This window comes from Cupressus sempervirens, chromosome 5, assembly GCF_028749045.1.
Source record: "Cupressus sempervirens isolate cs-2001-9-10 chromosome 5, ASM2874904v1, whole genome shotgun sequence".
NCBI classification, from domain to species: Eukaryota; Viridiplantae; Streptophyta; class Pinopsida; order Cupressales; family Cupressaceae; genus Cupressus; species Cupressus sempervirens.
The window spans coordinates 916,543,070-916,554,298 of NC_143122.1; the positions used below are offsets into that span (position 1 = coordinate 916,543,070).

At 33.3% G+C, this 11,229-nt stretch overlaps 1 protein-coding gene across 5 annotated transcripts; it reads right to left on the reverse strand.

Moving 5' to 3' along the window:
- Positions 1-442: 442 nt before the first annotated feature.
- LOC149558890 (uncharacterized) lies at positions 443-3,257 on the reverse strand. Of its 5 annotated transcripts, none has more exons than XM_089786191.1 (8): positions 3,012-3,257; positions 2,429-2,599; positions 2,213-2,289; positions 2,018-2,060; positions 1,821-1,914; positions 1,425-1,504; positions 1,181-1,254; positions 443-1,073 (listed from the first exon to the last, which is right to left on the reverse strand). In XM_089786191.1, the coding sequence occupies exons 2-8, from the start codon at positions 2,550-2,552 to the stop codon at positions 759-761; spliced, it is 807 nt and encodes a 268-aa protein (XP_089642317.1). In that variant the 5' UTR covers positions 2,553-2,599; positions 3,012-3,257; the 3' UTR covers positions 443-758. The 5 variants fall into 5 exon arrangements, with proteins under 5 accessions (XP_089642317.1, XP_089642318.1, XP_089642319.1 ...); XM_089786192.1 differs by having other exon boundaries at positions 1,821-1,917; positions 3,012-3,255; XM_089786193.1 differs by lacking the exon at positions 3,012-3,257 and adding an exon at positions 2,852-2,977 and having other exon boundaries at positions 1,821-1,917.
- Between the last annotated feature and the right edge of the window lie 7,972 nt (positions 3,258-11,229).

The following is an 11,229-nucleotide window of genomic DNA, read 5'->3' on the forward strand; positions in this document are numbered from 1 at the left end:
CCAATGTGTGTTATTTTATTGCACCCAATGTGTGCTCTTATCAAATTGTAACATAATCAATACATGTTCATTGCATCCAATGTGTGTCATTTTCAATAATTATGCACCCAATATGTGCTAATTCAAAAGGGACAAAACTGAGACCTATCAAAGCAATAGGCTCGTCCAACAATGGATAACATGTCGAAGTATAAAAGTTTGAACTCTACAATTTCAAATGGATTTTAGATCACATCACATATACAAGATTTCAAAAGATGATTTAGATCAATCGACAAATGTTTCTGGTTGAGATCAAAGTTTCAAGAGTTCAAAATACTCCTAATTTCATGTAACCCTTTCCAATTAAGGAGGGGATGTTAAGGGGGGATGTTAATGTATTAATGATTAGGGTTATAAAATTAGGTTATAAGTTTCAGTTTTGGTAGTTATTAAAGAGCAATTGAACTGCTAAATGACTAATTTATTTATGTAATAAATCTCGGTGACCAATATACAACAAAGTTTCTATTAACTTTACATTATTTTCTATTACATCAGATTTTCGGGCCTAACAACATCCCAAGTTAGAAGCCTACCATGAAATCCTCAAAGAATCATCCACGCAGATATCAACAAAATATACATATAGGACCGATTCAATGTAGCTCCTAATAAAAAATACTATTGTGTGTGCATAGTACCCGTTCAAATAGAAAGTTGTGTCCATGGAGCCGTTTTGGCAAGAGAAAATTGTTTTGTGTGCGCATAAGACCCGTTCAAATAGACATGGTAAGATCTAATTTCATGGTATTTCCAGGTTGAGAGTTAGCATGAAATGCTGGCACACAATTGACATCCATTGAAGTTGTTGTATTTTTCTTGGTATTAATGCTTAGAGATGGGTAGCCATCCATCATCTCAAATCCCTGCTCATTCTCCTTCCAAACCGCTGATTCTCCACTTTCTTGACTTAAGCTTTGAATCAATTGTAACTCACAAGGGGCCCTCGAACGTGTTGGCTTCTTCATGTAAGTCTCTCCACAACGTTGACTTGAGACGAATAAATCAAGAAGTTGCTTCATCTCATTGGCCTATCAAAATAAGAAAGCAAATTAGAGTACTTGTCAGCAGACTTGATGACTCTAGAAAGATAAGTATTTGAATTTTCTTAGGTACCAAAAGAGAGTTTGAACTTCACCTTAGATCTTTTTTGGTGTGTACAATTTGAGTTTTGAATTCTAGTTGTATAAAATTCTTGTCCAGCCATTTGATCTGGAGAAAAAATAAATAAACAAAAAATTATCTTCTCGAATCATAGGTCATTAATAAAGTTATCAATGTCACTCTATTAAATTTTGGTTGATGAATATCACATTGGTTCAGAACTGAACTATCTGCGGAGTTTTTACCTTGTATGTGAGATACATAGCTTCTACTCTTACCTGAGCCGTCTGGAGAAATTTCTTGTAGGCTAGTTGAATCTGCTCCATCCACCATGGCAAAGGGCTCTTCCTGCCATAACCTGTATTAGGAAACCCAATTATATTAGGTCAATACTTCAAAGTCATACAATCAAAGCTCCTAATAAAACTAGGTCAATAATTGAAAGTTATACAGTCAAAGCTCCTAATAAAACTAGGTCAATAATTGACAGTTATACAATCAGGGCTCATATTAAAAATAGGTTAATACTTCAATGTTGTACAATGAGAGCTCGTTATTTAAAGGATTGTGTTTCAAATAAGAGATTCGGATTCTACTAAATTTTTATGATGCCGAACTTAAAATTTGAAAACCTGATAAAGCCTAGAAAACACAAGCCTAATAATAATCTTTACCTTTCATGTGAATGCCGAGTGCTGACCTTGTCTGTATAATATTGCTCTTTGTTAGATAGAATCTGCTGCTGTAGAAAGGATTTGAGCTTACATTCTGCTGTGTATAGATACCCAAAAATGATTTTAGGAATTCTAGGTCGACTAATGTAGTACTCTGATAACCTTCTTTCTATTTTAGTGGGAAAAAAAAAATTTACCATTCGTTTGAGCTTCATTATCCTCCTTGTTTGATCTGTACATCTGGAACAAATAGAACAGCGACCAAATCCAATAGAGTTTTTATAGAGATATACTGGACAAAGTTTAGATGGATTTTTCCCCTTCCCATCCATAAAGTAGAAAAGTTGAAAAAATTATGAAAATAGATGTTCAATAATTGTTAACAAATAAACCTGAAGATGGCTTTTAATTTGGGAGATTGTAAGTCCTTTAACATTCATCAGCTGAAAGACCATCTTTGGAGTCGCCTCTGTAAAATATGAAATCATATTCTTATTTCTCAAATCAGAAAATATCATATATCACCAAATTTCTGTATAACTGATTACACAAAACCCCAAAACAAAAAGTTAAATTTACAACTCATCAAAATAAAACAGAAGACTTACTATCTCTCCCTCCCAGATGTTGAACTGCCTTGACAAAGCTGTGATGGAGATGAGGAGACCAGCGAAGGCGTGGCACCTTAGACCGTATGTATCTTCTTACTTCTCTTCTTTCGCAGTTCTCCATATTCTAGTTGCTTCTTTTCTTTTAACTATTTATTGGTCTGGTTTGAACTGCATATTAAATTTCTCAAGGATCAGACCTTGTAAGTCATTGTAATCTGAAATGTTGAATGGAAAAAATACACTGAAGAACTAAAATCTATCTTGACAATAACAAACATTCAAAACTTTCACTTCTATCCCCAATGTTCTATCAGGAAGAGAGCTAAGGTATTGCAATCTAACATTTTTATCCGAAACATTGATTAAAAACATATTCAAAATCTATAAAAAAACAATCTATAACTTGCAAACATCTAAAACCTTCACTTCCAGCCTTAATATTTTGGTTACCGAAAAGAGAGCTATCCTATAAAAAGAAAAATAAGTTCAAGGAAACAAAGTAAGTCTTCTAATCCTATAGCATAATGGCCAAATACTCTTTGCCAATTGCAAGAGCAATTACCCATTTCCTTCTCCTTACCTAAATGTTTCAAACCTTCACATCCAATTAACAGGATTGAAACTACACTTTATTCCAATCCAAAAGTTCATTTTGAAGAACCCAAAAAGAAAAATTTGCCTCATAAAACATCTACAGCAAAAGTCAGACGTGGCAGTTGGAGTTTGATTTTTATGCTCTTCCCCCTTTAAAGATAACCCACCGAAGATGGAAGCATCTAGGTAGTTTTAAAATGCAATTGAAATTCTGTTAATTCCTTCCAAACGCAATTGAAATTCTTCTAGTGCATCTCTCCTATTAAATCGGCTATGCATCTCTCCTATTGGAAATGTTTTTGGTTTTTTTTTTGGGTTGTTTGACAAGGACAATCAATGTCATAGAATTGGTCTTGTGAATGTTTGAATTGGAATTCAAACCTGCCATCGCTGTTCATATTTTCAGTGCATCTCTCCTATTAAATCGGCTATGCATCTCTCCTATTGGAAATGTTTTTAGTTTTTTTTTTGGGTTGTTTGACAAGGACAATCAATGTCATAGAATTGGTCTTGTGAATGTTTGAATTGGAATTCAAACCTGCCATCGCTGTTCATATTTTCAATGGCTTAACTAAGCAGTAACTGTAAAATCAAAATCTGAAATGAATGTAAAAATTGAACCGTGTAAATTTTCAATATATGTCAATTCCACACTTCCACATTAGTTTTCATTTAAGTTGTCTAATATTTAAAATCTAAATGCTTAATAAATTATTAACATATTTTAAAAAAATCATGAAATGCTCAGCTAATAGATAAAATAAAATAAATAATAAATAATAATAATATAAATTTATAATTAAAAACTATTGAAATTCTTTTTATAAAATATTTGATATAATAGAAAGAGTGATAATTTAAGATGTTATTTTTGAACTGATTAAAACTTTCAATACTAACAATTGATAAAATGAACTTGATATAAATACAGAATTACTGACTCGATTAGCATGCAATCTTTTCCAAATATTTTGTATGACCAAGATTACAACTAGTTTCTAGAAGTCGCCACGCACAAAAAATATATTGAAATTTTAGAATAGTTGTTGGCTAATAGAATTTATAGTCTAGATTCTAGAATGTCATAGTACGTTAGGTGATGCTAAATAAGATTAAATGGTTTCAGCTTGCAATTAAAAAGATGCTGAACTTCCAAATAATCCTGGGTAGTGGGGCAAAAAAGGTCGCAATCAATCACTGAATAAAAGAACTGAAAAGTCTCTGCAATTATAACTTTGAAATTCTGCAGAATACTTTTAACTTAACTCCAATTCCAACGCTGTCAAATCACACATTCTTTTAAAGAATATCATAAAGAACTCTATGAGCATCTTAGTTTTAGGTAGCTTGGAGAGTTGTTTGTCTATATGTGATTAATTGGCAAATAATTGTTAAGAGTTATGACAAATACTTGTTAATTAATTGACTCCTTCTAGAGGCCACTAGTAACCTATTGGTTAGGTTGTTTTAATGGAGTAGCAATTAGAAATTTCTTGTTAGGAAACAACTAGAAACTTTTTAGTTGAGTTGTCTTGATCAAGAAGCAACTAGAAACCTCTTGGATAAGTAGTATAAAAGGGGGTCAAGGGAGGAATTTGGACAATAGAATAGAACAAACAGAGAACAACAAGAGTTGTAGAAGCATTTGCAGTGTTAGCAAATAGTCTTGCAGTGTTAGCAAGGGTGTAGTGATAGCATTGGAGATAGTAGTGGGGAATATCAATAGGATAAATCAAGAGGTTGTCTAAATTTTGTTAGTAAGAGGCAAGGAATTTTGTATCTCTTGATTTGCTAAAGTTAATATATTTTCCATCTGCAAAATTGGTTTTTCTTTAGGGTTTTTTTCCAATGACAATTTGTCTTAAAATATTGTGTTCTTTGTGTTCTAAATTTCTTTCTGTATTTTATTGGTGAAGTTGCAGTTGTGTTATTTTTTTATATTAGCTGTGAATTTGTTTCCAATAGTTTAATAATCGTTTATGATAGGAGATTAATGATCAGTGACTACAATAGTGTTAATTTTCACATGGTATCAGAGTGTTGTTGAGGGTAGAAGAGTTTTGCCCTTGGAAAGAAATTTTGATATTTCCAAAATAATTATTTCTTTAATCCCTTGAGATGGCTTCGGATGGTTGGAGAGATCATGACAGATTCGATGGCACCAAAATTTTGCTATTTGGAAGGCCAAAATTTTTTTATTGTTGGAAGAGAATGGTATCAAAGATTATACTACCAGTGGTATAGCTATACTTACAGATGCTACACAATTTGCAACATATAAGAAGGACAATGCCAAGGCGAGGAGGATTATCTTTGATGGTGTCAAGGATCATATCATTTCACGTATCTTAGAGCTAGATACGATGAATAAGATGTGGGATGCCATTCTAAATCTGTACCAGAATGCTACCACCAACAAGAAGATGATTCTTAGAGAGAAGTTGAAGAACACCCAAATGAACTAGGGAGAAAGTTACCTCACCAGGGATAAACTTGTCAAGGACGAGTTAGTAGTTGTTGGAGATCATCCTAGTGATGATGAGCTAGTGAGAATAGCCCTAAATGGGTTTTCTAAACAGTGGAGTGTCTTTGTTCAAGTTGTTAGTGGATGAGATACCTTATCGAGTTAAGATTGACTATGGATTGATTTCACTCAAGAGGAGTTTAGACTAAGTCTTGTCAATGGGACCAACTAGAGTAAAAAAAGTGAGGTGGAATAAGAGAACGTTGCCCTAGTATGGAAAGGGAAAGCAAAGAAGAGATCTATTAAAGGATCAAATTCACAAAGTGAAAAAAAGAAGGACCTTTGTAAGGTCAAATGCTTTGGATGTCATAAGTATGGTCATTGTGTCAATGATTTCCCAGAAAAGAAGAATGCAAAGACGCAGGTGGCAGCTTCAGCAAGTGTAGAATAACTCTCCAATAGACTGAAAAATGAGTTTGCACTTATAGCTTGTATGGTGAGCTCAACCTCATAGACTATCTGGTCAATAGATAATGGGGTATCATTTCATATGAAAGGAGTTAGAGAGTACTTCTCTAGTTATAAGGAGGAGAATGCCAATATCCAAATTTCTATGGGAAACTTGTCCAAACTCAACCCAATTGGGAAAGGGATTGTTTAGTTTTAGAGGAAGAATGGAAAGATAATTTGAGTTCATAATGTGTTGCATGTGCCAAGATTAGGTATGAATTTGATTTCTGCATATGTTCTTCATGATAGGGGGTATAATGATTAAGCACAAGGATTAGAAATCACCCATAAATATTGGAGTTAGGAGTGGTCACCTTTATAGGTTACAATTTGACACTTATAAGGCACTTCTGAGTAGTTGTAATCCTAGATATCTTGGAGAGCTATGGCATAACAGGATGGACCATATTCATCATGGTGCACTTAATTTGCTTCGTAAGACGATAATAGGTGTTCCGAAGGTGAGCACAAAGCATGATGATGTATGTATTTAGGATGTGTGTTGGGAAAATTTGTGAAAGCATCTTTTCTAGTGAGTGACACCAAATCTAAAGGTGTTCTTGATCTAGTACATTCAAATGTTAACTAACGTTGACGAAATATCTCAGAGGATGTGAGTACTATGTTACTTTTATCGATGATTTCTCCAGAAAGACATAGATATACTTCTTGAAGACTAAGAATGAGGTTTTCAATCAGTTCCAAGAGTTCAAGGCTCTAGTGGAGAACTTGACAAGAAAGAAGATAAAGGTTCTTTGGTTAGACAATGGAGGCAAGTACAAAGGAAATAACTTCTAAGAGTTTTGTACAGTGAAGGAGAGAGAGTGGATTGTTCCTTACAATCCATAGCAGAATGGAGTTGCTAAGAGAAAGAACCATTCTATATGAGAGGTAGCAAGATCTATGTTGCATGACTAGGATATGCACTGCTACTTATGGGTAGAAGTGTGTAGTATAATAGTCTACATTTAGAATAGGGTTCCACACAAGGTACTAGGGAGGATGACACTAGAGGAAGCTTTCATAGGAAAGAAGCTGATGTTAGCTATTTTAGAATATTTGGGAGTTTGGCATATTGTCATATTCCAAGTGATACACATATCAAGTTAGATCAGACTACAGAGAGGGGGTACCTTGTTGGGTACAATGAGACCTCAAAGGCATATAAGATTTTTATCCTTGGGACTAGAAGAGTTATTATCAGACATGATTTCAAGCTCATGGAGGACAAGGAATTTAGAAGGTCCAGAGATTTGTCAGCTGATGATCAGAGTGAGCAACCAGTAGAAGCTCCAAGGCCTAGTCAAGGGTAGCAAAGCACAAGTAAAATTACCAGTACAAGTGTAGGCTCATGCGATGAAGTTTCATAGAGCATGGAGCAACAGGTGTAACATGAAATGCATCTAGAAGACTTAGAGTTTGATATCTCATCCTCTATAGTTGGTACTAGGAATCATGAGGTTCAAGAGACACAAAGGGATACTCAGGAGTTTATGGGAGCTCCTAGGAAGATTACTAGAAAGTGGAGACAACCAACCAAGTTCAATGACTATGTGACATTAGTTAGTCAGTTGGTAGATAGTGAACCTTCCAACTATCAGGAGATGACATGACATCAGGTATGGAAACATGCTATGGTTGAGGAGTATATCTCAATAATGGAATGGTGTGTGGGAGGTAGTTCCTAGACCAATAGATGGGTAGTAGTTGGATCATGGTGGATCTATAAGATAAAGCATGGTGTCAATGGTAGCATCGAGAAATACAAGGAAAGATTCATGGCCAAGGGGTTCTCTCAGAAGGAGGGAATAGACTATGAGGAAACATTTGCTCCAATGGCTAGGTATACTTCTATGTGAGCTGTGATCTCATTTGCAAAATAGATAGAATGGAAGATCCATCAAATGGATGTCAAGATAGCATTCTTTAATGGTGAGCTAAAGGAGGAGGTATACATAGAGCAACCGGAAGGCTTTCTAGCACACAACAAAGAGACCCATGTGTAGAGATTAAAGAGAGTATTATATATTCAAGGCAAAGGTATCAAGTTGATGGGCTATATTGATGTAGATTGGGTATGAAGTACAACTAACAAAAGGAGCACTTTAAAGTGTTGTTTGAGTTTAGGATCAGGAGTTGTATCTTGGTTTAGCAGGAAGCAAAAATTTGTGGCTCTATGTTCAACTAAAGTAGAATAAATAGCAACCAGCATGGTGACATGTGAAGTTATATGGATTTGGAAGTTGTTAATAGCCTTGTTTGGTCAAAAGGTTGAGACTACTGTGATACACTACGACAATCAAAGTTGCATCAAATTGTCTGAAAATCCAATGTTTCATGATAGGTCTAAACATATAGACATCATATATCACTTCATCAGATATTGTGTACAATGGGGTTTGTTCAACTATAGTACATACCTATAGATGAGCAAGTAGTAGACATTTTGACAAAGACATTGGGAAGACAAAATTCATCTTCTTCAAACATAAGTTAGGTGTCATGCAGAACAATTTCCTTGCTAAAAGGGAGTTTTAGTTTTAGGTAGCTTGGATAGTTGTCCATCCATATGTGATTAACTGGGAAATAATTGTTAAAGTAAAGAAAAATATTTGTTAATTAATTCACTCCTTTTAGAAGCTGCTAGTAACCTATTGGTTAGGTTGTTTTAATCGTAAAGCAACTAGAAACTTCTTGGTTAGGAAACAACTAGAAACTTCTTGGTTGAGTTGTCTTGATCAAGAAGCAACTATAAACCTCTTTCAACTAGAAACCTCTTGGTTAAGTAGTATAAAAGGGGGTCAAGGGAGGCATTTTGAGAACAAAATAGAACAAAATATAACATAGAACAACAAGAGTTCTAGAGGCATTTGCAGTGTTAGCAAATGAGTTTGCAGTGATAGCAAAAAATCTTGCAGTGTTAGCAAGGGCGTAGCAATAGCATTGGGAAAAGTAGTAGGGAATATCAACTGGAGAAATTATGAGGTTGTCTGAATTATGCCAGTGAGAGGCAAAGAATTTTGTATCTCTTGATTTGTTCAATTTAATATATTTTCCATCTACAAAACTGATTTTCCCTTAGGGGTTTTTCTAGGGACAATTTGTCCAAAAATATTGTGTTCTTTGTGGTCTAAATTTCTTTCCATATGTTATTGGTGAAGTTGTAGTTGTGTTATTTTTCAATATTAGCTATGAATTTGCTTTCAACAATTTAATAATTTTTTATGATAGGAGATCAATAATCAGTGACTGCAATAGTGTTAATTTTCACAAGGTATATTTCACAAGTCTATCTTTGAATTTATATGGGAGGTTTCCATTTTCAATGAGTAAAAGTGTAGGGTAGGGTGCACCTTATATCGACAAATAAAATAATTGTAAACACATTCCATTATCTCAATAGAAAATAGAAAAATAAAAATAAAAAATTGTATACATGTCAGGATCACATTGATACTAATTATTGTTATTGAATTATCCCTCTTCTTTTTTGGATAGGGCTTTATGGAAAGAATGGATTTCTATTCTATTCTTAATAATGTTAGTTGATAACTTGTAACCAATTGTGCAACTTTTCTTTCTTTGTGTACTCACCGCATTCATATTTATTTCCTAATTTGGCCAGAATTTCATGAGCTAGGTCAAGTTCATTTACCTCAATGAATTCTAATTTAGATAAGACACTTAGCAATGCTTATTGTGCAATCATGTTATACTCAAATACCTTCTAAATTCCTCATTGGTGCACCAAGATATCCTTTTTCAGCTTTGACATTAGCTTTATCCTTTATAATCAACTACCATACAAATTAGATATGTGGGCATCTTGATCTTTCAATTGTCATAATTATCAACATCAAAATTAGGACTTTCCTTCCTATAAGTCATTGTATATCTCCTCAAGCTACTAATTTCTCTTCCCAAATAGGATATGATTCTCTAATACCAATTTTTAAGAAGTAAAGTCTACACACAACTAAGGGGGGTGACAAGGAAGAGATTGAATTAGTTGTGAAAAATGTAACTAAATCCAAACTTATGAACCTCATCTTTAAGAATCAAATTAATGATGCACGATAGTAAGAAACCATACACCATAGTAGAATTATTTGTTAACCAGGGAAACCCTTGATCAAAGAGAAACCCCTAATGAGGATGGTACCCACAAGATAATGTACTAATATATATTCCTTGTGAAAGGATGTGACCCTATTAGGAGTCAAATTTAATTCATTTAATACAACAATCCATTTTAAAGGGAAGTCCTTTGTTGGGAGATCTTGAACCCTTGTAAGAAGGTTCTAATCCTATTAGAAGTGGACAAGAATAGGTAGACTTATGCTATAAGTGCTCGAACAAGAGTGAAAGATGATAATTTCAAGATAACATAACCAATGAATATGAACTGGCTAATTTGCAACTTGTCAAAAATAGTTCATTCGTAGTTTACTCAAATTATGTAGATTGTTCAACTTACATAAAAATAAATGGACCACATAATGTATATTGTTCAACTTACATGACATAAAAGTGGCTTTTCTATTTAGAATTTGAAGGTGATGTAAACTAACAAAATTTGTTAAAATGGATGAATTTTATGTCTATAAATTTTTCAATTTTTTGAGAAATATTTTTATTTTATTTTATTTTTGAAGTCCTTTTTTCGACTATGAAAAATATAGGGTGTAGTTCCAATAAAAAAAAGTAAATGAATTTTTTTTTTTTTTGCTTTGGTTTCAAAACATATTATATATAATATGTATAGCTAGTGGGAAAAATAATTATTGGGTTTTTATGCATATTTTTGTTTATAAGTACTCAAGGTCGACCTTATAAAAAATCAAAGGTTTTTTCTTGTGTCAAAACTTCCCTATCAAAACTAAACCTTTTTGAAAAATAAATTACATATTCTTGAAGATGACTCTCTCCTCTAGTGCTAAACATAAATTTTAATTTTTTATATGATTTACCATTGTTTTTTCATTTTTGAGGCATATTCTTGAATCTTTAATATATGCTTATGATATTTTTCTATTATAACATATTATAACTAATTAAAATACTATAAAATTTATGTGATGATGATATTGAATCCAAGATCTTTAAAAGGGTATTTTTAGTTTTTTTTAAAGTTAAGTTTTGATAAAGGAATGATATTTGACCAAAATAAATTTAGAGATCCTAAAAGGTGACACAGATCTATTCTTTTACCCTATCCCAATCAAGGAAA

Bases quoted from the DNA above. Each gene is read 5' to 3' on its own strand.
- LOC149558890 (XM_089786192.1), bottom strand. From the start codon at position 2,552: ATGGAGAACTGCGAAAGAAGAGAAGTAAGAAGATACATACGGTCTAAG. The intron at 2,061-2,212 runs GTTTATTTGTTA...TATTTGTTCCAG, and splicing joins AAATTAAAAGCCATCTTCAG to ATGTACAGATCAAACAAGGA. The intron at 1,505-1,820 runs GTAAAGATTATT...TTCCTAATACAG, and splicing joins ACTCGGCATTCACATGAAAG to GTTATGGCAGGAAGAGCCCT.